This window comes from Sciurus vulgaris, assembly GCF_902686455.1.
Source record: "Sciurus vulgaris genome assembly, chromosome: 3".
NCBI lineage: Eukaryota > Metazoa > Chordata > Mammalia > Rodentia > Sciuridae > Sciurus > Sciurus vulgaris.
Genome location: NC_136463.1, coordinates 2,473,678 through 2,501,033, shown reverse-complemented (window position 1 = coordinate 2,501,033; position 27,356 = coordinate 2,473,678). Strand labels below are relative to the sequence as shown.

The following is a 27,356-nucleotide window of genomic DNA, read 5'->3' as shown; positions in this document are numbered from 1 at the left end:
TCGGGGAGGCCAGCTAGGGGCTGGAGGCTGCAGGTCCTCTCCGCCCCGCCCACGCCTGCCCGCTAGCCCTCCAGGTGAGACGCTAGGGAGCAGGCAGGAACAAGGCTGGCACCGTGTCTGTGCTGGCCTCGCTGCTCTGCTGACGGATCCCCTTGGCAGGAGAAGGAGCCGCCACTCGAGCCTGCTGCTGCCCAGTCACTCTCAGTGCTGGACACGGCCATGCCCCGACCTCACGGCTTCCTCCCGAACAGGAGCGCCGGGTCCCAGCTTCACCTCCTTCATGGCCCACCAGGTGAGGAGAGTGGAAGACACACGGAGCCCCGCCAATTCCAGGGGCACTGCCCAGCCCACGCCGTGTGGCCCCATGGTGCAGGACAGCGGATAGACAGTGGGGGACTGGCAGGGAGCAGACTCCACCCCAGGCCTCCGCCCACATCGGGAGGAGGCTTCCCACCCTGATCCAGCCCCTCCCAGCACCTCTGCCACCCACCAACGTGCCCCCTCCCTAAGCCAGGATGTCGTCGTTGTGGTCGCCGTAACCCCGGCCCCACGAGGGCCTGGCCTGGAGGGGGACAGGCACAAGAAGGGTCAATCTGGACAGGGATGAGGGTGGCCAGGCTCTGACCTCTGAGGCCTCACTGGACTCAGCAGGTCCTACAGCATACCACGCTCTCCATTCCAAGCAAGACCAAGGACCACTGCAGGGTTCACAGGCAGGCACGCACACAGGCACACAGACACACACAGGCACACACAGGCACACACAGATACACACAGGGACACACAGGCACACACAGGCACACACACACACACAGGGACACACAGGGACACACAGGCACGCACAGGCACACACACACAGGGACACACAGGCACACACATACACAGGGACACAGGCACACACACACACACAGGGATACACAGGCACACACAGGCACACACACACACAGGGATACACAGGCACACACAGGCACACACACAGGGACACACAGGCACACAGACACAGGCATACACACACACACAGGGACACACAGGCACACACAGGCACACAGACACAGGCATACACACACACACACACAGGGACACACAGGCACGCACAGGCACACACACACAGGGACACACAGGCACACAGACACAGGGACACACAGGCACACAGACACAGGCATACACACACATACAGGGACACACAGGCACACACAGGGACACACAGGCACACACACACAGGGACACACAGGCACACAGACACAGGCATACACACACACACAGGGACACACAGGCACACACAGGGACACACAGGCACGCACACACACACACAGGGACACACACACAGGGACACACAGGCACACACATACACACACAGGCACACAGACACACACAGGCACGCACAGGCACACACACACAGGGACACACAGGCACACAGACACAGGCATACACACACACACAGGGACACACAGACACACACAGGCACACACAGGCACACACACAGGGACACACAGGCACACAGACACAGGCATACACACACACACAGGGACACACAGGCACACACAGGCACACAGACACAGGCATACACACACACACACACAGGGACACACAGGCACGCACAGGCACACACACACAGGGACACACAGGCACACAGACACAGGGACACACAGGCACACAGACACAGGCATACACACACACACAGGGACACACAGGCACACACAGGGACACACAGGCACACACACACAGGGACACACAGGCACACAGACACAGGCATACACACACACACAGGGACACACAGGCACACACAGGGACACACAGGCACGCACACACACACACAGGGACACACACACAGGGACACACAGGCACACACATACACACACAGGCACACAGACACACACAGGCACGCACAGGCACACACACACAGGGACACACAGGCACACAGACACAGGCATACACACACACACAGGGACACACAGGCACACACACACAGGGACACACAGGCACACAGACACAGGCATACACACACACACACACAGGGACACACAGGCACACACAGGGACACACAAGGACACACAGGCATGCACACACACACACACAGGGACACACACACACAGGGACACACAGGCACACACATACATACACAGGCACACAGACACACACAGGCATACACACACAGGGACACAGAGGCACACAAGGAACTCACAGGCACACACACAGGGACACACAGGCACACACACACACAGGGACACACAGGGACACAGGCACGCACACACACAGACATACACAGGCACACAGAAACATACATAGAAACACATAGGCACACACACACACAGACACACACACAGACACGCACACAGACACACATTGGCACACAGAAACACAGATATACCCACAGGCATACATACAGACACATAAGCACACACATGCACACACATATACACACAGGTGCGCGCGCACGCACACACACACACGGGCAAACAGCAGTGCCCTGCTGGCGTTCCTCTGACCCCGGAGGCTGTGAGGCCCTCACTCTGGGCCCTGCTCGCCGAGGCAGCCCGCGGTGCCCAGCTGGACAGTCAATGCGCCTCCAGAACAGCAGGTCAGAGCCACAGACCTCCGTGGCCCAGGGGTTTGTGTCACGGGGTGGGTCCCAGGTGTCGAGACTGGTGCAGGCCAGACCCTGGAGAGCCAGGCTCAGGCGCATGGCTGACCGTGGCATGGACTCGCTGCCCCAGCCCTGGTCCTGCGTGTGCAGCTGCAGAGGGAGGCTGTCCAGACCTGTGGCAGCTCACAGGCCGTGGGCCTGCAGGAGGCAGCGGGGCACAGGGCAGCCAGAGCCCGGCGGGGCAGCGTCCCAGCTCCAGGAGCAAACTGGACACCACGGGCGCTCAGGGCCAGTGTGGAGGGGTGGTGGAAGAGCACAGGCCCGCATCCTGGGTCTCACCCGCACGGCTGGGAACAGACACCACCCAGGCCTTTCCTGCCCTTTGCCAGCCACAGGGGTGGGGACAGGGTGTCTGAGGCACTAGCCAGAATCCAGACCTAGAGGAGCCGTTTCCTGGTTCAACGGCGACCTCGCCAATTTCCCGGGAAGGTGAAGATCTCACTCAACAAACCCCACTGCTCTGTGAGCTGCGTGTCCCTGCATGGCAGGCATGCGTGTGGCTCGATGTCGTGGCCTTACTGGCCAGGGCTGGAGATGGGGCAGGGTCCTCCCCTGGCTTTCCCCTTAAGGCATTCGCAGACAGACAGGCCCAGCAGTGAGGGGCCTGGGGCCTCTGATAAATAGCAGAATGACCAGGGCTGCGCTGGCAACCACGCCCCGCAGCCCGGCACCAGGTGGGACCAGACCCAGGGCACCCATCCACGCCAGGAGGAGCGACGGCAGACACTCCTTGTGCCTCCGGCTCCGTGGGCGCAGCTCGGACACCCGGTCCCACCCAGGAAATTCTGCACAACCTAGAAAAAACGAAGAGACGCGAGCTCTGGCCAGAGCAGTCCCCGAGCCAGGCAGGGCCCGCGGGACCCGCCCTGCAACACCAGCACTGGGCAGCACGTGCTCCCAACGCCCAGCACAGGGACTGAGCCCAGCACCCCAGGGACGCCACCCCACGGCCCCGCAGCGTGCAATTGTGACCCAGGCATGCCCACTGCCAGGGGCCAGCAGACAGAGCAGGCCAGGGCCGGCAGGGGAGAGAATGGCGCCGCCACCACCAAGCTGTGTCGCCTCTGCGGGCCACATGCTGTCTGGGGACAGAGAGGCACTCCGGGTCCCTTTTGCAGATTCAGGTGATAAAGTGCCATCGGAAGGGGACACACTGGCCACGTGTGGTATTCCACCAGACTGTCCAGAACAGGCGTCAGCCCGAGAGAAGTGGCTGTGTAATCTGTTGGGCCCCAAAACGCACAGGAGCAGGAGTACCCTGGGTCTACCCCTCACAGTCCCCAAGAGGCACGCCCTGGACCCGAGAAGCAGAGGTCAAGGCAGAGGACAGCCAAGCAGCAGGGTGCACACCCCCCGAGCATCACCGTGGACCCGGGCGGCCACGGTGGGTTCTGTTGTCCCCGTGGGGGCTTACGGGGCCAAGGTCACGCGTGATTCTCAGACAGGTCTGCTATGGCTCAACACGGGGCGGGTCCCGGGCCCCCCAGACCATGAGCCATACTTCCATGGACCCAGGAGAGCCGCTCGCCACACTGCCACCAACGGTGGCCTCCCGGTGGCTCCCGCGGCTCCACGGAAGTACACCAATCACCACCCAGGCTGGTGGCTTCCAACTTCCCTGTGACGTTCCCCTAGGCAATTTAAAAACGGAATGAATACTAATAATAATTTTACTAAATTTAGGTCCTCCCCTTAGGCACCTGATTAAATTTCATGAACTCCTTTTCAGGCATTCAGCCCAAATTCCCCTTCCTTCTCTGCTCCAAAGCGAGGACTTTGTGACCATCACGCAGGGCCAGTGAGTCCCACCTACTGTGCTGGACTTATCCTCCCAGAGTGACCAACTGTTATGAAGAGGGTCACAGGTGAACGGGCACAGGGAATCTGGATGCTCTGTTATAGGTCAAGGAGCCAAGGCTGGCCCAGAAGAGGAGCAGGTGGCCACAGAACCTGCAGGTCCCAAAGGGCCTCGAAGGTCCTCAGGCCCAGTCTATTCATTTCCTGAACACTGAGCACAGGGAGGGAGGGACCAGCTGAGGAACTCAGCAGGGGGAGCAGCAGGGACTAGAAGCCAAGAACCTTCTGGATTCTGGGCCACAGGGTGTTGCAACAGCCCATGAAGCTTTCTCCTGCCCTTCAGCCAGTCCGGGGTCACCCAGACCATCTCCATGGGCCCCGGTGACAGACACCTGGGCCTGACCGGCTCTTCCACATGTCTCCAGGACTCCCAGAGGGACACCCTGCCTCTGAATCTGCACCCTGCCCGTGATGTCATTCCCTGGTGGGGGGGAAGGGGACCAAGAGCAAGCTGACTCAAGTGACCTGCACTAACCTGGAGCTCCTGCTGGGGTCAGTGACAAGACCGGACCCAAGGGGGCCCGAGGCGGCTGTCCATCGTTCCCCACTCCTCTCCACCCCAAACTGCAAATGATGAGAAAAGTCACCTGCATCCTCTGCCAGCACACCAAACTCCGGAACATTCATTCCCACCTCCTGCCTAGTGCAGGACGAAGATCACCTGGCTTGGCCTTGTCTCTACCCGCTCTTGCCTCAGTGCCCAGGCCTGGTTTCGGGTGGACCAACACGTCCTCGGCACCGTGTCACCGCCTGGAGTGACTCAGGGTATGGAGGACCCAGCAGGACCAGGACCCACTCAACAGGATATTCTTAAGCAGATGTGCTCACCAACCAGGCACGACGTCTCCTCGGAGGGCCGCCTCCTGCCGCTGGCAGAAGGGAAGGCCTGAAGGGCCACGTCAGGCCCCAGGGTAGAGGGGTGCAGACCCCAATTCCGCCACAGCCCGCTCGGTGCCCCACGCCAGAGTGAACGCCCTGTTCTCACGGGCGTGCAGACCCCAAGGACACCAGGTGACCCGACACAGGGACACAGGACATGCAAAGGAGAGGGCTCTTCAGCTGGTCCCTGCAGCAGCAAGCCACCTCCCAAAGGGCCCTGGTTCCCGCCACCTTGGGCAGTGTCACACTGCTGTCCCCAATCTTCTCCAGTCCTAGGAGCCAGCCCATGGTCACACCTGCAGACGCTTGCGAGTCCCCCAGGGCAGCTCCAGGGAGCGGGCGCATGGCCCTGGGGGCTCCTGGGAGAGCCAGGGTGGTAGTCTCGGGAGGCACCTCACGGGCTCTGTCCCACAGGCTCTTCTGGCTTACTGCGCTCCTTCCAGGGGCTGCTGGGTAGCATTTGTTTAAATGTTCCCTAGAGACAAAGACCTGGGTGCTTCTGTCTCCGTTTTTTAAAGCCAATGACGTTGCATTGAACTTCTTTGTGAGATCATGCGTGCACACACACACCAACAGGTGTGCACACACAGGTATATGTCGGGTGTGTTCACATGAACACACCTGTCCATAACCTTGATGCAGGCGCAGATCACACATCCAGGCTCTGTGCTGCTCACGCATACAGCCTGTGCATGTCCGTGTGTCTGTCTGTGCACCTCTGCACTTGTCTCAACCAACACTCAGACCACAAGAGCAGCAACGCTGACAACCGGTCAGGGTCTAAGAGCGCCCCGTCTTGGCTTCTGCTTCTGGAACCTTCTGTGGACAAGCATGGAGCACAGGTGTGTCCACCAGGGCCCAGAGGAAAGCAGAAAGCAGCTGACCATCGAGCAAGGGCACCGTCCTCACCAGCGGGACGCTGTGCACCGAGATGAGTGGCTAGGGGCAGGTCCTGATGGAGTAGGGGCTGGGACTGCAGGACAGGAGTCCCTCCACCCTAGGGAGCGTGAGCCGCCGCCCTGCAGAGCGACAGCACCTGGCAGAAGCTGAGGGGGGCCTGGGGTTCAGGTGCAGCCCCTCAGAGAGACCCAAGTCCCCTGCACCAAAGAGGTGACAAGAATTGTCAGACGGCAGCATGCACAGAAAAAACCCAGACACCCGCAAGTTCCTCAACAGGGACATGGGCAAACCGGGAACTGTACAGCCTGGAACATTCCATGGCCATAGAAATAAACAAGCCACAGGCTCTCAGAGCCACAGAAGAGCCTGGCCACGTTTCCACGACCCTCCAGCCAACACTGTAGGAGGTCTTAGGAGGCCTGTTACCAGGGAGCAGGCCCAGCAGGACACCCCAGAAACTGGGTCCTCCTGGAGGAGCTGGGGACAGGCAGGGGCCGGAGAGGGGCCGCCAGGGCCATGCTGGCGTGGCAGGCTCTGGTTCAAGTGGGTCCTGGGGTCACTTCACCGCCACGTCTGGTGTGCATGTTACACTGGCTCCTTTGCAAGTGTCAGAGGTAAGGAAACTTAAAATGTCAAACCAAGAAACCAAATTTTACATACAGCCTGTCTACAACTCTCAAATAACGCAGGCTTCAGAAACAAAAAATGAAATAAGTAAAAATAAGCACAGGCTGAAGGGAACACCCGCGGTGCATGGGGGCCGTGGGGCAGCTCTCAGCCTCCGTCCGGGCCCTGCTTTCTCAGCTAGCTGCTGTGCAGTCCCCGTCTCTGCCTGGTCCTCCCTGGCCTCCTGCCTGGGGTTTGCTCACTCCCAGGACTTACCCTGGGATGACCCATCTCATCCTTGCCTGGATTACATCACCCAAGACCCTACTTCCAAACAGGCTCAGAGGCCAAGCGCACGTGGACTTTGGGAGGGACACTACCTGGCCCTACAGACACGGCTCCCAGGAAGTAAAGATGTATTCAATGAGTTCTTTTGACTGGGAGGCTGGACAGTCACTCCTCAGCCAGGCAGGTCACTCAGGATGTCCCCAGCCTGGCCCCGGCATGCCTGGTCCTCACTCTGAAGAGGACTGCTCCTGGGGACACAGGTCAGTTGTGGGCACCTTTCCTTTATCCTGCTAGGGAATGCCGAGATCCTGGGTCAAAGGCAAGGGGTAGGACCAGGCAGGCCTGGCTCCTGGTCCTGCAGACGCCCTTTCTCATTGATCTCCGTTTGCTTTCAAGCACGCTCTTTCCATTGTCAACCATGCTAAATGCTATTTAGTAGCTAATTAACTTCCACGCGAAGACGCCTCTAATTGCGGGAGCTCCCCCCTCTGCCCCAGTCCTTGGGGATGCCAAGCTGACATAGGGCATTTGTTCTGCTGGCTCTTACCTTGCAGAGGCAACCTTAAGCCCAACAACAAACTGCCAATCAAGGCTGCAGAGGTCAAGGGGGACCAAATTAGGCGCCCTCTACTACTGCCAAACTTGCTTGGCAAAGCTTAATTTAAATACGAAAGCAAAAAAGGTTATGAAAAGTAATTTTTCCCAAGGAAACTCTTCACCAGGGCTGAAGGGGCAGCATCCTCTGTGCCTCAGAATGGCTGATTCCTGCTTTGAAGAGTTCCAACTGGCTGCTTCTGTTTTGATGGTGCTGGTGTCTTTCTGCCATACATCAAATGGAGGGATAATCAGAAAAGAGGAGGCTTTGCCTAACACCAGCGTAAGTCACTGCGATTCCAACTGCGGCGAGGTCCCCAAGCACGGGAGGGGAAGGCAGCAAAGGCGGGTAGCAGTCCACATCCACCCCTCAGGGCCACAGGCCTGCTGGGCTCCCTCCCTTGGGCTCAGACTTCATGTGTCCAGAGCAGCGGGCACAAGGTCTGTGCTGCAAGGCCGTGCTCACAGTGCCCAGCAGTGCAAACTGTGGCTGGACTCCACCTTTGGCCCATTGGACACTGGTCGTCGTAGCAGGTCAGAGCTCAGGAGCTGCCACCCCGTGGCGCCACAGCACTGTGGTGGTCACATGGCCAGAGAGCACCTGACTGCCAGGAAGCTGCACAACATCCCCCAGGCCCAGGACCTTCCACCACAGGAGACACATGCCACCTCATGCCGACACCAGGCACGTGGGCGGCAGCTCCTCCCTCTGCAGAGGGAGTGGCAACGGGGCGGTGGGTGCCCAAAGTGCCCACATTCCTGGCTTCTCCTGGAAGGCCAGGCCAACACAATGGTCCAACGAACACATCACCAAAGAAAAGACCCTGCTTCCAAACAAGCTCGCATGCTGAGGTGGTTGACCAGCTCGGTGTGATGAGACCACCTGTATGGTTCGCAGGAAGTCTGAAGCTGCCCAGCGCAGGTCTTGAAGGCTGGGTGGACAGGCCAGGATAGAGCTGGACCTTGAGGCCAGCTGTCCCTTCCCCCCCAAGGTCTCTGCTGCTGTGTCTGCTGCCTTCCTTCCTGAGATGGCCTTGATGCAAGTCCACAGGGGGCAGAGCTTGCTTCCACAGAGACCTCAAAGCTGCGGTGGGCCTGGGTACCTCCCAGAGGGTCAAGTACAGGATGGTCCTGGGCTGTGCCCATGGCAGGCTTGCCTCCAGCAGGACCGGGAAGCAGGATCATCTTTTGTGACATGACCCCAGGCCTGACTCACAGGGGACACTGTTTCAGGGCATCGTGGCCTGGGAGGGGTGGGACGCGACCTTCAGGGCGGCTGGTGAGGCCGTGGAGCATGCTCGGGCGAGCGCTTCCCTGGAGTCTGCTACGTGGCCAAGGCCCCGGCAGAACACAGCGCCCTGCGCGGGCTGCCCTGGAGGCCGCCAGCCACCCGCCCTGCAGCAGGGGTTGCAGCCGCCAGACCAAGCTCAACGTCAAGGCCAGGCCCACAGGTTACTCCACAGGCAGGTCTCCTGGTGGCCTAACAGATGCCCCATCACAAGTCAGTGGCCCAAGGTCACACACGTGCACACACAGCTGGCCAGCCAGGTGTCCCTGGTCCCTGTGTTCTGTACCTAATGGTTCTGCCAACACACATCACAACCAAACAAATCAATCACAACGAAACAGGGATAATTAACTTTAGGGGGAAAATGGCTTTTCCTAGAAGGTTTTATGTAGGAAGCATTGACCCATCCATCTCTAGTCAACTCCAAAGCAAAAGGCAGCAGCCTCTGCTTGTTTTTTAAGTTAGAACCATGCAAAATTAGAGGCCCGTTCTGCTAGGATGGGAACGTATACCCCAGCCAGTCTCCCCTGCTGAGGCCTCTGGGCATGGCCTCTCTCCTGGCCCCAGCTGGGATGGATGGTTTGCATAATCCCAACCCACCCCTGTCACTCAACACCAGGTCCTTCCTACAGACCCAGTACCCTCAGACCCCCTCCAAGGAAAAACCTTTCAATCAGTGAAAAAGTTTCCCAAAAGAAGTTTCTTAAATTGTCAGAAAAAAACCCCGAAGCCAGGAACAGTGGCACACACCTGTAATCCCAGCAGCTCAGGAGGCTGAGGCAGGAGGATCATGAGTTCAACGCCAGCCTTAGCAATGGTGAGGCCCTAAGCAACCCTGTCTCTAAACAAAGTATTTTTAAAAGGGCTGGGGATTTGGCTCAGTGGTTAAGCACCCCTGGTGGGTGCAAGAAAGAAAGGAAGGGAGGGAGGGAGGAAGAAAGATCCAGAGGGGTGAGCAGGGGCATCTTCCAGCATTCATTATACCAACGTGAATGTATGAAACACCCTGCAGGAACCGTCAGGCACAGTGACAGGCAGGCTTCCACACAGCCTAAGAGCACCCTGAGGTGAGGTCCCCTAAGACTCCGAGCTTGGCATGGTTCACCCTTGCTCAGAGACCTCCACAGTGGGATCTCCTGTGCCAGCACAGAAATGAACCTCGCCCTTCAAGGTTGGATTCTGTCTAGCGAGTGCGCCAAGGCCCCTCCCCATCACTTGCAGGGTCGGGGAGTGGCCAGGCTTTGCAGTCAGCCTGCCCTCTGTCTCTGGCACTGTGGCCACTGTGCCCTGTGTGAGTGACAGGCCCCAAAAGAATGGGGTGCTGGGCCACTTCCGGGACACAAAGACCTGGCTTCTTTGCCCACCACAGAGCAAGTCCTACTAAACAGGAGTCGTCTTTGCTTCTTCCCACTGTCCGGCACGGCGGAGGCCTCCACGTTTGGATACCGCGAGCGATGCTGCTGTGAACGTGGGCACACAGCTATCAGGACTGTTCTCAACACACTCGTCCTTCGGCATCAGCCTCAGCATCACAGGGTTGCAGGACTCCTGTGGATTCCAAAATCCGCGGGTCTAAAGTCCTGTACGAAACAGCACAGTGTTTGCAGAGAACCTGCACACGTACTCCCGGAGACTCCAATCATCCCTCCACTCCTTCAAACACCCAGCATGGTGCAGAGGTGTGTGAAGAGCTGCTACACTGTGTTGCTTGGGGACAGTGACGAGAGGAACATCAGTACATATTCAGTACAGACACAATTATTTTTCTGGATATTTCTGATGGACTTGGGTTGAATCTGAGGATGTGCGCCTGTGGGTACAGAAACAGGGCTGGCCGGCTGCGGAGGCGCACACCTGTAATCCCAGCAGCTGGGGAGGCTGAGAGCGGAGGAGGGCGAGTTCAAAGCCAGCCTCAGCAACGGCAAGGTGCTGAGAAACTCAGTGAAACCCTGTCTTTAAATAGAGAGGGCTGTGGATGTGGCTGTGGTCGAGTGCTCCTGAGTTCAACCCCAGTACCAGGGGGGAAACAAAATAGAAAGAAATTCATGGCCGCTTTCACCATCTGCAGATGGGCCTCGATGTGCACCACCTCCAGGATGGCCCCTGTCACAGCCATGGTAACAGGGTGCTGAGCTGGCCATGGTCTGGGCCCCAGAAGCAATGACCTAGAGGTCCTCACTAGGGACTCTGAGCCGCCCGACCAGCCAGCCGTGGCATAGACTTCGCAGGCCCTCCAGGGAAGGAAGGGCTGATCTCTGGCCCAGCTCCCACCAAATATGAAGGTCACAGCTCTGGATTAATAGTCCAGCACCCTTGGACTTTGGGAACACACAGGACAGGGCAAACATCTGGTTCCCTTTTAGAAGGCAGAGATGCCCTCAGGTGCAGCTGGGCACTGGCCCAGGGACTGCCCACCCCACCAGCAGCCTTGCTGTGTGGCCACCTGGCAAGGCCAGTTCCAGGACAGGCCACCATTACTGCCCAGACCTACAGACCTTGACCTCTCCAGCAGCCCAGTTCACGTGCCTGGGACCCCACACTGGTAGCCCTTTGCCGCATGCTAACTTCTGTCTGAGTCTGATGACTCTAGGGACCTCGTAAGAGCTGGCTCAGAGACCGAGACACTAGAACCTTCACCTCAACACGTGAACGGTCCTGATGCTACAAGAAGAGGGGTGTAAACACCCTCGCCAGTCTCACGGGGAATTTAAGGGAGAAGATCACTGAGGGAGGAGGGTGGGGAGGGAGAGCCACCGTGGTCTCAAGGCCACACGCCAAGCCAGCCCCCCTGACACCCCCTTCTGAGCTCCCAAAGTGGCAGCCAAGGATCCTGCCCCCGAGGAGGCTGGAGGCGTGGCGGTCATGCTCTCGGGACAGCCCAGCCCGTGGGTTGCCTTCCCCAGTGCAGGCCCTCAGTTCAGCGTCCACACCCAGAAACGGGCTAGACTTTCCAGATTCCCAGGAGACGGTGGGGAGCGTCTGTTTTTCTAAGCTCGTGAAAACACTGGGAAAGCATTATCCCTGATCTGACCCTGACCAAGCTCTGGAAGCTCCTCCCGAGCTGCAGGTTCTTCACCCTTCACAGCAGGCTCTCGGGGAGGGACCGGCTTTCAGAGCCTACTGACTCAGCCCCACCCTGGTGTGCTGGGCACCAGCGAGGTGGCCCCAGCAGCTCTCCCCTCCAGCCAGGTGAGGCCAGCAGCATGATTTCCCAACCCTTGAAGTTCATGACCAGTTGTCAGGGCTGCAACAACCTCCCACAGCTCGCAGACTTCGGGGGAAACCAGTTCTGGGAGGCCGGGAGGGTGAGCGCCAACAGCCCGCAGCTGGCCGACCACCTCTGTCTCTTTGTTGTGGTGAGGTACGCGCGACATGAACCTATCATCTTGACCATCTTGAAGCCAGCAGCGGCGCTGGGCACGTCCACACTGTGGCGCAAGCACTGCCACCATCCAGCCCGCAGCCTTCCATCTTGCACAACTGAACCTGCACCCACTGAGCAGCCCCGCCCCGCCTGGCCCTGGCAGCCTGCACGTGAACGACCGTCTCCAAGCCTGACGACGCCGGGGCTCATGGGAGGAGCCCTGCGGGACCTGGCCCCTCACGACCTATTTCAGGTAACGCTGTCTCAGGTTCCTCCAGGCCGAGGCTGGCGGCCGAACCATCTTCCTCCACAGCCGGCTGACGCTCTGTTGGCCCTGGGACAAGAGCTCACCACGGAGCCAGCCCCGGGCCCAGCGCTCGTCGCAGGGATCTGGCTCACTTACTGTGTCCACTTGTCTGCCGAGGGACCCGTGGGGCTTCGCCTTTCGCACTCTGGACAGTGCTGCTAGGAACGAGGCGTGGAGCGTGACGAGACCCTGCCGACCCTGACATTTCTACGCAGACCGTGAGCGGACCATGCGTGAGTTACCTATGTAATAGTAACTTTTTTTTTTTTCTTAAAGCAGGAGGTTCACAAAGTATTTTCCAGACAAGGCCACCCTTGAGGCTCTGACGGCCTATCCTGGAGGTCTGTGTGCCCACAGGCTGCTTCCAGCTGCCCACCTGACCCAGGTGAGACATCAGCCTCCACTCTGGGGCCAGAGGCCAAGCCCATGGAGGACCTGTCTGGTCTGGGGGTGGGGGGCTGCTTGGCTGGAGAGAGGGTGAGGGTGGGTCTCACGTGAGTCTCCACCCACCAGAGAGCAGAGGGAAGGTCAAGGGGGGCCAAAAGGCAGCTGAAGCAGTGGGGTGCAGGGCCCGAGGCCCCGGAGCCATGCAGTCCAGCGGGCCCGTGAGGGGCGAGGCTGAGCCGGAGCGCCTGTCCTTCCAACAGCCCTCGGCCAGCCCAGCCCTGGAAACAGCCTCCAGGGACTTGCCAGTTAAGAGTCCACCTCACTTAGAGCTTACAGAACCAGCCCGGGAGGAGGGAGCAAGCAGGGAGGGGGCTGGGAGGGCGGAGGGCCAAGGACAGCGGGGGGGGGGGTGCTGGGGAGGAAAGGGGCAGAGGAGGTGGCAGCCGCGGACGCCCCTGCTGATCTGGGGGAAGCCTGCCATCTGCTGGGCACCCGTGGATCCCTAGGCTGCAGTGTCCCCAGGACACTGTCTGCCATCTTCCCCAGCACAGGGCGCAGGGGGCAGCACAGGGAAAATGTGGGGCCATGGTGCCCAAACCCACTTTGGGGTAGGAAGAAAGAGCCATCACTCTGCAAACAGCAGAGTTCCCATGTGGCCCTCCCGCACCCGGAGCTCGAGGCTCTGTGTCCACACCTGTCTCCAGCCGTGGCCTGTTTGCAGGCCCCTCTCGCCACAGCACACAAGGGATCCTCTCGCCCCAGCTGGGCTGCAGAGCATGGGGACCGCCCTGGTGTGCCCGCTGGCTCTGACCCTGTGTGTCACTGCTGTTCTTGGCAGCCTGTGGTCCAGCAGCTCAGGAAACTCACGTTCACTACCACAGAAAGGCTGGGGACAGGCAGGACGTACTTCTCACACTGGCCTCGCCCAGGAGGGAATGCCAAGGGTCACTTTTCCATGCCTCCCATAAGGGCTACCGTGACCCAAATCAAACAGGCCACTGGAACCCCCAGTGCACGGAGCACAGGGGGGTGGCAGCATGCTGTCACTTGACACCCATCTCGGCAGCCCGCCAGCCTCAGAGAGAGAGATGGAGCTACCAAAAATAATCCTCCTGTGTTTAAATATTTACAGAAGCAAGACAGATCCCGAGGCCTCCGGATCCGCCGACTCTGACCTCACCACAGCTCCTGGGCGCCACCTCTCCCAGGCACACCTCTGTGGGGTCCTGTCTCCCTCACTCCTTGACATTAGCAGCCACCACCTCTGGTGACCCACAAAGCAGCCACAGGCCTCTCCACCTCCCAGAGGAGAGGTCCCACTTGTGAGTCCCTGCTCTCCTGGCCCGCCCTGGCCCCTCCCCCACAGTGTTTGCTGGCTCCAAAGCCCCGGCACGGCCCTCTTCCAGGGGTCTGCAGCCCATTTTGGAGATGCTGAAAGATGGAGCAGAAGTGGCATTTGTTCTTTAGCCCTAGGGCTACTCTCAATCCCTGTTCTGGGGGACCATGGAGGCCAAGATGATCACAAGAGCCGGTCACAAGCCCCAGCTAGGTGCCACGCCCACACTGTCCTCAGAAGTCCCTCAGGGCAGTCCCCTGGGGAGGGTCAGACACTGGCCTCATCATGTACTGGGGGAACAGAGGCCCTGAGGGTGGTCCTGCCTGGGCACAGGGCCAAGCAGAGCTGGGATGTGGCGCAGGTCCTGGGGCCACCTACTTCCTCACCCACCAAGGTCAAGGGTGGTGGTCTGTCAAGGGTGGTGGTCTGGGTGTGCGGGGCTGCTGCACAGTCACTCCCAGCTTTTCACACTCCCCAGACAGACGCCCCAAAACAAGGAAGCCCTTCTGGGTGCAGGGGGGATGCGGGAGCCCTGGTCCTGCACACCTGCGTGCAAGTGCACTGTGAAGCTGGCCTCTGTCGACTGCTGGGGAGGACACAGCAGGAGCCACGCAGTCCTTCCACGAGACAAAAGGCCCCCTCCCTAGCTTTTAGGGAGAGTTTCATCAGGTGTTGGTTACATTGCAACAGCCAGGCACAAACCTAAGGGTGTGGTGCCAGTTCCCTGGTGCCCTGGGGGCACTGCCACGTCACTGCCTCTGGGCACCTGTGACCTCACACTCAGAGCTCTCAGGAGTGTCCCTGGGCCTCCTGGCCCTGTGAGAAGCCTGCTCGAGCTGCTGACGTAAGGCCTGGGGGCCCTGGGCCTCTGGCCTCCTGCTCCCAAGGGTGGCTCTGCATTCAGAGCAGCTCAGTCTCCGGGGCAGCCCACAAGCCCCATGCAACCAATCAGCCAGGTTGCGTCAAGGACCCGCGAGGCTGTGGAGATCTGTGAGCTGCCGTGGCACAGGCTGACAGGCTTCACTCCCAGGTCCTAGAAAGCCCTGCCACAGGAGCACAGTCTCCGGGGACACTGCCTCCACAGGGACCTCCCTCTCCTGGGCTCAGGAGAGCTGACGCACTCATCTCCTGTCCTGGCAGATTTAGTGGAAAGATCAGCTGCTGGAAGACCTGCCAGCCCCTAGTGGACAGGCTACAACAGCACGATCTCAAGGCAACGCCACCAGGTGCGGAGGCTCCACGGGGCATCTCCTTAGAATCTGCCTGCACGGCGACACGCGTGCCTCCCTCTGGAATCCGATTCAGAACCAGGGAGCACCAGGACTACAGGATCCCCTGACAGAGGTGATGGACCCTCTCCAGACCCCCTCCTGGAAGCCACCCAGTCATCAAGGACAAAGGAAGAGGGGAGTCCACAGCGGGGGCTGGCCCACAACAGGGCTGGGGCAGGACCCTGCCTGTGCAGACCCAGGCTGGCCAAGGCGGGCCGAGCCCCTCAAGGCACCGGTACCAAGCCGGGCTCTGGAGATGTGTTCTAGGCGAGAAGTGCACACGATACATTGTAAATATCCCTTGGTGCCTAAGTTGCTAGCACAGTGAATGATACTGTTTCAGATTCACTGGGTAGTTGTTACAACTAATCATATCTGCTTCTTTTTATTTAAAAAATGGAGTAAACAAGACCCACACAAATATCCACCTGATTTTGGACAAAGGCACAGAAGCCCTCAAAGCGGCTCATGGAGGAAGGACAGACCGCCTTCCAGCACTCAGTGCTGCTGCAACCACATCCAGAAAATGAACCCCGTGTCTCACACCCAAATTAACTCAGGAGGGGCCACAGACCTACTGTAAAGCATAAGACTTCTAGGAAGATACCAAAACTTCTTCAGGACCTAGGGCTAAGCCAGGAGTTACTAGACTTGACATCAAGAGCAAGATTCATAAGAGGAAAAAAAGGGATAAATTGGACTTAACGAAACGGAAATTGCTGTGTGAATGATCCTGTTCAGATGACGAAAAGATAGCTATAGACTGGGGAAGATATTTGCAAACCACATAGTCACAAAGGACTAGGTTCCAGAAAATATCAAAATTCAAACGCAAAAATAAAGCAAAACCAGTGAGAATTATGAGCACTTTTGCATAAAGACATTTCACCAAAGGGGAAAACAGATGGACACACACACACAAAGATGCAGGGTCACTAGCGATCAGGGAAACACAGGTTAAAACCACAGTAAGGTATCACCACGCACCGATCAGAAGAGCCAAGAGAACAGAGCCAGGAGGGTCACCAGTCTGAGTCTGAGACCAGCCTGGGCAACAGAGACCCTCCTCAAACACAAAGACAACATGGAAAGCTGGCAGGGTGCAGGAAACTAACTGGGCCACACATTGCTGGGGGACGGCAGGATGGCGTGGTCACTCTGGAAAGTGGTTCAGCAACTTCTTCTAAAACTAGACCTACCAGCACCGCAAAACAAACAAACAAACAAACAAAAAAAAACTAGACCTATGCTTGGTCACCGGAGATGGCTTTCTCTGTGAAGGGCCACGCTGGGCATTTTTAAATTTAAAAAAAAAGGAGAATATTTCGTGCACGTTATACAAAGTCCACCTCTCAGTCCCCGTGGTGAGGTTTTGATGGGACACAGCATGCCCGTTCACACACCATGGTGGCGGCATTCGGAATACAGGGCAGAGTTGAGAAGGGGGAGCAATGGCCATGTGGGCCCCAAGCAGAAAATACTCTCTGGCCCATCCGCCAATCCCTGGGACAGACAATCACAACTCCCAACTCTGAAGGGCCAGGAACAAAGCGAACCCAAACGGGAACGCAGCGACGAAGGATGGAAGGTCACGAACACTCTCCCTGTGCCCTTCCCCAAAATCCCCAGAGTGGGCGCTGGCGCTCTGTGGCTGCCAAGGCAGGTTCCCCCAGCTCTCCGGGGACTCAGATCCCTGGGCGCCAAGGGGTTGGGAGCCGGGGACCACCGGAAGGAGGCAGAGGGAGGGGCCTCACGGTGGTTCCACTTGGTTTTTAACCTTGGAGCATGTGTCACAGCGGGAACCCAGGGGGCAGAGACCTGCAGGAGGGCCGTGCCCCCTCCCGAATGGGACGGAGCTCCTGCTTCAGCATCAAAACCAGGAGCCTCGGCATGTGAGGGGTGGATGGAACTTCCAAAACCCAACGCGACCTTATTTGGAAAAAGGGTCTTTGCAGGTGTCATCAGGTTAGGATGCGGCTGTGCTGAGCAGGGTGGCCCCAGGATAGTGGCTGGTGTCCGTGAGGGGCAGAGGACATGGGCAGGGGGCTGTGGAGTCAGAGGCAGAGGGTGGATTGATGAGGCCAGAGGCCGGAAGAGGCAGGAGGGACCCTGCCCGAGGCCTTCGGGGCGCACGGCCTGCCCACGACCTGACTCGGGCTTCTGGCCTCCAGACTGCGTGAGGAAGGGCTGCTCTCGTTGAGCCTCAGCGTTGGTGGCACTTTGTCACGGAGCCCTGGGACCCCCACACAGCGCCTGGAGCAGGGCTGTGAAGCCGACAAAGGCGCCACCTGAAAGCCCTGCCCAGGCGGGGCCAGCGCCCCACCCGCTGCCTAGCTGAACCGCCCGGTGGCCCCAAGTCACCAGGAGGTCGATGCGCAGAGGTCCGACACCCTGCCGAGGCCAAACCCTCAGACTCACAACAGGATGTCTGGTGAAAACCTCCACTGGACATGGCCCTGCTGGAGCCGGGGTCCCGCCCTCTGGGACATGGTGTGGGAGCCGCTCAGCAGCCAAGCGCACACACGTCGGGAAGCTCTGGCGGCACCTCTGAGCTCCTGGAGCTGGTGGCAGTCGCCTCCCGCTAAGGACCCCTCCCCTCATAAGAAGCCCCCCGAGCTGAGGGGCAGCCGTGAGGGGTCCCCGCTAGGACCTGGGCGAGTGCCCGGCTTCCTGGCCTGGCAGTGAGACCCCTGGGCGACACTACCACTACTTCCTGTGGCAGTCTCCAGATGGCAGGGGGTGCAGGCACGTGTGCGGACCACCTCCACCCCTCCTGGGCGGCCACCCTGCAGGTGGGGGCAGCTGGCAAGGGCACCACGACCAGGCAGGCGGGGGGAAGCGAGGCACCACGGGAGCCTGCCGGGTGCCACAGGAACGTAAGACAAGATGAGCCTCCAGGCAGCTCGGAACAGATTGCAGGGCGACGAGAGACGCCTGTGTTACAGAAACGGATCTCAGCTCCCGGTCGCAGAAGCACAAACAAACCCAAACAACAGACCTTCCCGAGCTGCCAGCCTCCGCCCAGCTGCTGCCGGGCCTGGGGAGGGGCTGCCAGGCTCCTGAGCAGGTCGGGGGTGGGGCCTGGGAGCAGCCAGGACATTCCCAGCATCCTCTGGGTGTGGTGGGGCAGCCAGGGTGCCTGGGTGGCCCACAACGGAGCTGGGGTATGGTCCTGAAATTGGGGGTAGGGGATCCCCTCCTGGCTTCATCTCTGGCTGGCCCTGGCCCCCGATGCCCACCGCCCCACCTGGTCCTGCCTCGACACCGCCTGCCTGTGGACCTCCCCACGGCTTCTCAGGCCTCCGTCCTTCATGCATTGACCAGGAACAGAGGGACAGGGAGGGCTGGAGGGCCCAGGTATGTTCGGTCCCTCCCTGGCCCACTCAGGTGAACAGGACTCACCCTGGGGCATGCCTGTCTGGGGGGCGGTTAGGCGAATGCCCGCTGACCAGGAAGTGGGGGCATCCTGGCCCGGTGGCCTGGAGTGGGGCCCAAGTGATGGCAGCCACCGCCGCCCCACGCTCACATCGAGTGGCACTGGCCAACAGGAAGCCCTGCCACACATGGATGTTAAAATTCAAATACACCGAACATAAACACGTGGAAGATCCAGCTGCAGACACACTGGCGGGGCCCGTGAAGCAGCTGCAGGTGAGCAGAGTGCCTCTCAAGGCCCTCGAACAGCACACACAGAAGTGACCACCGCAGCCCTCCCCAGGGAAAGCCGATGCCCGCAGGGCTCAGGGACTCTGCCACCCACAGGGTGGCTGGCCATTCAGTAGGAGGGAGGAGAACCTGCCAGCTGGAAGGAAGGAGGCGGGGAACCAGAGGCCGCTTGGAATCCCTGAGCTGAGACACCCAGCATGCACAGACAGCGTCAGACACAGCAGACCGGCAGACGGGCCTCCTGGCAGGACCCCAAGCCATGGTTGCTGGCCCAGGGCCCACCTGTGGCTGAGCGAGCCTCACCTGGACCCTGTGTGAGCCAGCAGCAACAATGCATCTGGAAACCACAGAAAAAGGACCCAGCTGGGCGTAGTGATGCACACCTGTAATCCCAGCAGTTGGGAGGCTGAGGCAGGAGGATCGCCAAGTCCAAAGTCAATCTCAGCAACTTCCTGAGACCCTGCCTCAAAATCTCAAAATGAAAATAAATAAAAAGGGCTGGGGATGTGGTTCAGTGGTTAAGCACCTCTGTATTCCATCCCTGGTACCAAAAATAAATAAATGAATTTTAAATAAAGAAAGAAAAGGACACAGCCCTCAGGTGAGGCCACCCACTCATTCTGTGACCCTGAGTGCAGACTTCACTAGGGCTAGTCACCCTGAGAAAGCCACCAAGAGTGACAAGAGGATCCCGTGGGAGAGAGAAAACAGCCTCGCTTCCCGGGGGCACGAAGGCACCGATGTGGATCACTGGGGACTGGCGGTGGCAGGCCATCAGCGTTGGGTCTCACTGGAAGGACCTTGCGGCTGGATGGCCCCAGGGCACCTTCATTAGTAAACACGCAAGACAGCCTGAGGCTCTGCCAGCCCTGGGAGTGCAGGGCTGTCTATTTTTAAAAAAATTGGTTTCTGTGGGCAGAGGCTGTAGCTCAGGGGTGAGCACTCGCCCTGCACATGCTAGGGCCTGGGTTCAACCCCAGGACCACAGGGAAAAAAAGAAAGAAAGAAAAAAGGTTTTCGTCTAAGGTTGATATTATCACAGAAAGAAATGTCTGAAAATTGAGTATAGGATAAGAGTCTCATAATGGAACCCACGAGCCGTCTGTCCAGCACAGTGGGCACTGGACACAGCAGGCGTTTGAGTCTATATTAATCAGTGTCATGCAAGATTGAAACCGGCCACTCAAGCTGCAGTTTCACATTCCAGGGGTTCATGAGTCGCGTGAAGCTGGTGGTGGCCACAGTGCTGCTGGGCAGCCCTGGACAGCTTTGTCTTGGCCACAAAAGACGTGGTAGGCAAGACTCTGGCCTCCGGCCCTGAGCATTTCAGTTCTTTTCTTTCTCCTGCTATGAAGACACCTTTCTGTCATTTGGGCCATTTCTTAGGATGAGTCCCAGAACAGACATTTGGACTTAGAGAGGAGACACCACATGTTAGCCACTTATCTAAGCAGCCAGCAGGGCCCCAGGGCAGGAATGACTGACCAGGTCACGCCAGGTCCTGCCACCTCACACCCTCACCCAGGAGGATCTTGAGACTGGACCGGGTCCCTCTCAGGACAGAAATGAGTGACAGGATGTCCCTGGATGGTGTCCGGTGTCACCCTCCTCCCCAGCAGCCCACATCACTACAGAAGGTGGGGACTAAGCCAGAACCAGATCCCACTGGTAAAAGCTCAGCGTCTCAGGGGAGAGGTGGTCCACGCAAGGGATCAAGGTGACCCCTCTCCAAGTATGCCTTAAATGCTGGCATGTCCTGGACTTCCAGATGGTCACTGTGCTGAGGGCGGGGGGAGGAGAGGACCACCGGCTGGGTAGGAGGCCCTGCTTTCTGGGAACCAGGCCCCCACCAGATGTACTCGAGGTAGCACACAGGTACGAGAGACCAGGGGACACACAGACCTCCTGTGAACTAGCTGCCAAGTACTAAAATGGGGGACTCTGGGATCCCCAGGGCTGTTCCTCCCGGCCCATTCCCAGTCAGCTACTCAGCCTGTATGTGTAGTTCCTCAGTTCTGCCACTAGAGGGGGCCCGTGAGCCAGCCTACTGCCCTGCCCCCTGGGAGCTCCATTCCCAGGTCAGGAGGAACCTCAACTCTGGAGCAGCTGTGGGTGCAAGCAAGACCTCAGAGATGCCACACCTGCTGCTGGGCATCCAGTCCACTGGATCTCAGCCCTGACCCCTCCCTGCCAGGCACACCAGGACCTGCCTCTCCCATTGGGCCTCTGGCAGTTGCTGAGGCTGGCTTTGAACTCATGCTCCTCCAGGTTCAGCCTCCCAAGCTGCCGGGATGACAGGTGTGCACCACCATGCAGGGCTTATCATTTTCTTTTGAGACAGGGTCTTGCTTTATTACCCAGGCTGGTCTTGAACTTGGGATCCTCCTGGCTCAGCGTCCCAAATAGAATAGCTGTAAGTCCAGGTGCCCCACCAAAATACCCAGTTTTCTGTCTTTTCTGTGACCTTTTGTCATTCAGAGGAAAGTTGCACCCTAGAAACCCCTGGGGAGTTCAGAGTACTTGGGGACCAAGCCACCCTCAGTGATGCTGGCTGGGGTGGCCTGGGCAGCAGGACTTAGAAAAGCTGCCCAGGGATGCTCACGTGCGGCCCAACTGAGGATACCTGTTCTAATCATCTGGTACGAGGGACCATTAGTGAAGGACTTCCTGTACCATCATGTGCCAGGAGCTGCAGGGGACAGAGAAAGACCAAGGGCCACCATCTTTGCTTCCAGGGGACCCAAACAGCACACTGGATACAAGCTGCAGAGGAGCAAAGACATGTTGGGAAATGCAGATTCCAGGGCCCACCCTTCTCAGAACCCACGTCTGCTCCTTTACTTATTGTTTTTTTAAACAGAGGTTCCCAGCAGCCTGTCACGCAGAACAGGCTTGGGGTGGGACCCTGTGCGTCACCTTATCACCTGAGGCAAGCTGGTTCCATACCCGCCTGGCATGGAAGCAAGGCTCCTCGGAGGCAGGATAGGGGGCTGGGCATGGCTGTCTGTCCCACCACAGAGCTGCTCTTCACCATGCTGTGGCTTGGATAAGGCTGGAGTGTCCCCCAGGAGTTCCTGTGCTGGAACCTAGTCCTCAGTGTGATGCTGTTGAGGTGGTGGGACCTTTAAGAGGCGGGGCCTGGTGGAAGGTGGTCAGGTCACTGGGGGTGTCCCTCAGAGGACTGGATGGTGTTCCGGAGGACTCTGGCTATTTCTCTCAAGAGGGTTATTATAAAAGGGCAGGCATGGCCCCTCCCTGCACTCTGGCTTCCTGTCCTGCTCTGCGACTCCCTCTCCCACTACGCCATGCCCTCCACCAAGATGTGATGCAGCTCAGAGGGTCCTCGCCAGAGGCCAATTTGATGGGTACTTTCAGCTTTCAAAACTGTTTGCTGAAGAAACCTCTTTGTAAATATTCAGCCTCGAGTATTGTGCTATCACAACAGAAAACGAACTAACACATGGTGCCCAGTGAGCCTCAGCCAAGCTGCGTTGATACGGGCAAGGAGGGCAAGAGCACTTGTCAGGGGCTCCAAGCTGGAGGCCCAGAGGACAAGCACACTGAAACAGCAGCCGTGAGGCCAAGAAGTGTTTTCTGCACCTTCAAATGAGCGGGGGACAGAGGTGAGCACTCCTCAGCACCAGGCTCCGGTTCCCGGGCCAGGCTCGCTGACCACACACCCCAGACCGGCAAGGAGGGGTTCTGGACCACACCCAGGAGACAACTGAGTGTCAAACTGTACAACAGGGTCGGGGGAGGGCGGGGAGGCAGAGCCAGGCTCAAGGCAAACCTGTCAGATTCCAAAGTTCACACTGGCCCACTGCCGACCTCCCCTCAGCTGCAACAGGTCCTGCAGCCTGGGTCAGACCCAGGCTCTGGCAGGAGAAGGGCAAGGTGAGGAACACACTCTCCTCACATCCACCCTTTGGGGGGATAGAGGTCTCCCAAAATCCAGACGCAAAATCCTATGGAGCTGATTCCCGTGCACAGGCTGGGATCAGGAGAGGGGAGGAGGGAGAAGCCTGGGTAAAGGCAGGAGGCAGAGGGAAGGCAGGGGTGCCGAGTATGGCTGGGAGCCTGCAGCACCCCCACCTCCACCCGCCAGGTGCCAACAATGCCCACCCTCAGCTTAACACAAACATCTGATGTGGTCACGCCTTCCCTGGGGACAGAAGCAGCCAGGGTGGGCGTCACTGCTCCGGAGGCATCGGGGCTGTGTGGAAGCCCCGGGGGACTTGAGAACCAGCCTACAGAGGCTGGAAAGGGAGCCGGGTGCATCCTCACGAAACCCGTAAGATGGGCATCACCGGGCTCATCCCAGGAGGGAAACTGAGGCTCCAAGAAGAGAAAGAAGCTTCTCAGGTTCAGGCCAACCAGGTGTCAGACTTAGCCAGCACACAACTTCCTAATTCCCAAATGTGTGCTCCTCACAAGATGAGGCTGCCGGACAGAAAGCAGACAGACCAGCCTCCGCGTTCTGTCCTCAGCCCCAGACCACAAACCAAGCCTGCCGCCTCTGCAGGATAAAGCAGGTGAGACCCTCTCTCACTCTCCCTGAGCCCTGGATGCCTGGACGGCCCCAGATACCACTGCGCTGCCCGCGTGGCACCACCAGGGTGTGCTCTGGCTGGCCTGGCCGTGGATCCAGGCTGGGCTGGAGGTTTATGCCCAGCTGGTCCCTGGCCCAGAACACCACAGGACTCAGCAGACCTCAGCAGGGACCCAGAGTCCTTATGGCCAACTGCTACTTTTTATCTGTGCTCTCAAATACCTGAGACAAATGTCATCATTCACCCTAGGGCTTCAATAGACCACATCTTGTCGAGCGTGTTCCTCTGAAATGCCTTCCCGCTGAGTCAGCCTCTGCCTGCCCTCTGCTCTCTGACTCCCATACGTCCAGCCCTGGAGAAGACCTCGCTGGGTTCAAACCCCGCGACTTGTGCAACAGCCAGAGCCCTCCAGCAGGGCACTGACCCTGGAGCTTCCCTTCCCCTCCCACCCAGCAGGGATAACACTGGGACCCACCGCACAGAACTGGCAACCTCACAGGGCCTGGCAGAGTCAGAACCATAAAATACACGATCCATAGCGCATGGAGCCCAGTACCCTGGCAAAGCTCAGGCCTCGCCATCTGGTGCAGGCCTGGCCGGGGCGTGAGCAGAATGATTGATTACGTGCTGATGGCCAACGTCAGCTCTTACCACCGGCTGCTACGACCTCCATCATGTCTCTGTGCCACAGAGCAAGGACCACATCCAGAGCACAGGACGGGGAGGGACCTGGTACACCCACCCTGGCCTCCTCCAGTGCTCTGGGCTGCTGTGGCCACGGCGGTTGGGCCTGGGGCAGGCCACCACTGTGAGGCCTCAGTCCAGGTCCCTGCAGGCGCTGGACGGTGGACGCACGGCAACCCTCCCCATCAGGACTCCTCAGGCTCCAAGGCGGGTCCAGCTGCTGGCCCTCCCAGTAAGCCCACGTGCCACTGAACCCGGCCTCCAGCTCCCTGCACACACAGCGGCCTCAAAGCAAGGTAAGGGCTGCTGCGTGCCCCCCGGGGCTGCCTTCACGCCTCCACGCCTGGCGGAGGCAGGAGTCCTGGCTGGCCAGGTCACGTGCCTGGAGGGCAGCAGAGCTGAGCAGAGCCTGGCCGGGGACCAGGCAACGCAGCCAAACTGGCCTTGGGCCAGCCTGATGAGCCCACGATGCCACACAGGCCTCTCAGACACTCGCCTGGGGACTGAGGGAGAACCGGCACCCTCCCGCCCCTCCTGGGACGAGAACAGAAAGGCCTAGACTCCCGGGTCCTGGCTTGGTCAGGGGCCAGTCAGGTCCTTCACGACGGGCCTGGGCCCTCTCCCTGGGGAGGGTGGGCTGCTGTGCTCAGCCAGCAGTGGGGTCCCTGCCACGGTTCAGCCTGGGCCGCGCAGGAAACTCACCTGCCCTCGCTCTCCAGGAACGCGGGGCTGCTGCCCTCCGTGAGGCCTGCGCTGACGGGCGAGAGGCAGAAAGGCGAGGGGAAGGCGTCCGAGTCTGAGTCGAAGGAGCTGTCCCTGCTCACTCCGTCCGCAGACAGCTCCCAGGAGCCCTCCTCCTCCCCGGCCTCAGGCCGCGGCTCCCGGCCCTCCTCAGCCCCATCCTGCGCGCCAGCTGCAGATAGGACTCCGGAGCTCCCGGGCGCAGGCTGCAGGGCGGGGTGGGGCCCATCTGCCCGCGTGCCCAGGGCCAGCTTCTCGCCACCCTCAGGCGAAGTGCCGATGTGCACAGCCTCCTGGATGCTCTGGGCTACCACCAGGATGTCCTCCTCTTTGGGGGTCAGCGAGGGCCTTGGCTCCAAGGGGGAGGCCTGCTGGGGGGCCCCTGAGCTTGGGTTGCGTCGGCGCCGGTGACGGGGGGCCTTGCGCACAGGGGAGCTCTCCGGGGTGATGTAGCGCAGGGCCTCCTCATCCTGCCTCTGGATGCGTGAGTTGGGGACCCAGGCCAGGATGAGGGTGGCCCCCAGCAGCTCATCCTTCTCCATGTACAGGCACAGGTACCCTGTGGGGAGTTGCATGTGGAGGTCAGGCCTGCAGAGGCCGGCGAGCGCTGCTCCACAGGCTACTTGGCACTGTGGACACAGTTGGGCCCCAGAAGTGGACTGGACGTGAGCAAACACCCCAGGGCCAGGGCTGAGCCACCCGTGTCCAGCAGGTCAGGGGGCTGGCCCTGGACAGCAGCCGGCCCTAGCTTTTCTGCTCAGGTTCACAGCCTATGCCGAACTACTGGGAGAGTCATCTGACTGTGCTGGGCACCTGGGGAGGGACGAAGGCAGGAGACTGGACTTCTGTTTCACACCAACCCACGCTGGCAGGTACCTGGGCCTCTTCCCAGCAGCCCTGTGTTCCCACCATTTCTTCTTTCACATGCAGCAGCTGGAAGAGGGGCTGCTTTCCAAGGCTGCCCGTGAGCCCCAGGGAGAGGGAGAAGCAGCTTCGCCAAGGCCACAGTGAGTGTCCAGGAGCTTGGTGTGGGGGAAGGTGGCACTTCCCAAGTCAACACCAAGCTGTTCCCGGGTACTCCAGTTCCTAGGCTCCTAGGCACACAGCACCCTGCCCAGGCTCCTGCCCCCGTACTGAAAAGGCCCCTGGGCAGGACCAGCACCCTGGACCACACCTCTGTGGCTCTGCCACAGTCTCCTTGGCACTACTCCCATGTCCACGAGAGGCTGGGCACTCAGGACCTCAGCCAGGTGCACACAGGGTCATGTGAGGCTGGGGCTGATGACCACAGCCCAGGACAGGGGTGAGGGCCTGAAACCCTCTGCCCCTCTGCCCCGGCCTCTCCTCACTGCGTCTTGATGGGATACCACAGGGGGCGCTGCCTGGGGACTGCCGTTCATCTTATGCCCAGAGCGAGCAAGCCATACCTGGAACTGCAACCCCAAGCTCTGGGCCCGAGCCCACCCTCCCCAGGGGGCAAGGCTCCAGTCAGGGGTTATGCTGCTGCCCTCTGGGTCATCCTCCCCGAACCCAAGACCCTGAATTCCAGGCCCAGACAGCGGCGCCAGCTCCCGGGAAGCACGGCGGAGGAGCTGGCTGGAGCGACTGCCCTGGCTGGAAGCCCACAATACCAGCCCGCACCTGCCACAGGGCTGTGCACACGCCGGGCGGGAGCGCCCGCAGCTTCATTAGCCACACTTACACTTTTACTCCGTGGAAACGCACAGGGACATGCTCGGATCTCATTGTCATTTGTCACTTTTAGGTACATCAGCATCTCGTCTGGGATTCCAGTCTGCACTTTTGCCCTAGGCCCTGAAAACGCCAGGGTGGCCCACGGGGAAGGAAGGCCCCCGTGGCCGCAGGATGCGGGGCGAGGACACCCTCTCAGCAGCCTGGAGGGCCCGAGACCACCCTGCAGCCCGCAGCACGGCCCCACGCCCCAGGAAGGAGCAGCCTGTGCCCCATGCGGAATTCCTGCTGTGAGCACCTGT

The 27,356-nt window shown here is 59.6% G+C and overlaps 1 protein-coding gene across 10 annotated transcripts in view; it reads right to left on the bottom strand.

Annotated features, from left to right (window-relative positions):
• Nucleotides 1-27,356, bottom strand: part of TBC1D16 (TBC1 domain family member 16) — a 104,330-nt gene that overhangs the window by 24,375 nt on the left and 52,599 nt on the right. For 7 of the 10 annotated variants that reach the window (XM_079131083.1, XM_079131078.1, XM_079131086.1 and 4 more), the window contains exon 3: nt 25,324-25,921. The exons of the other annotated variants lie outside the window; for them this stretch is intronic. In XM_079131083.1, the coding sequence (XP_078987209.1) occupies nt 25,324-25,921 (598 nt within the window). The remainder of the gene's footprint in view (nt 1-25,323; nt 25,922-27,356) is intronic. 10 annotated transcript variants of the gene reach the window in all.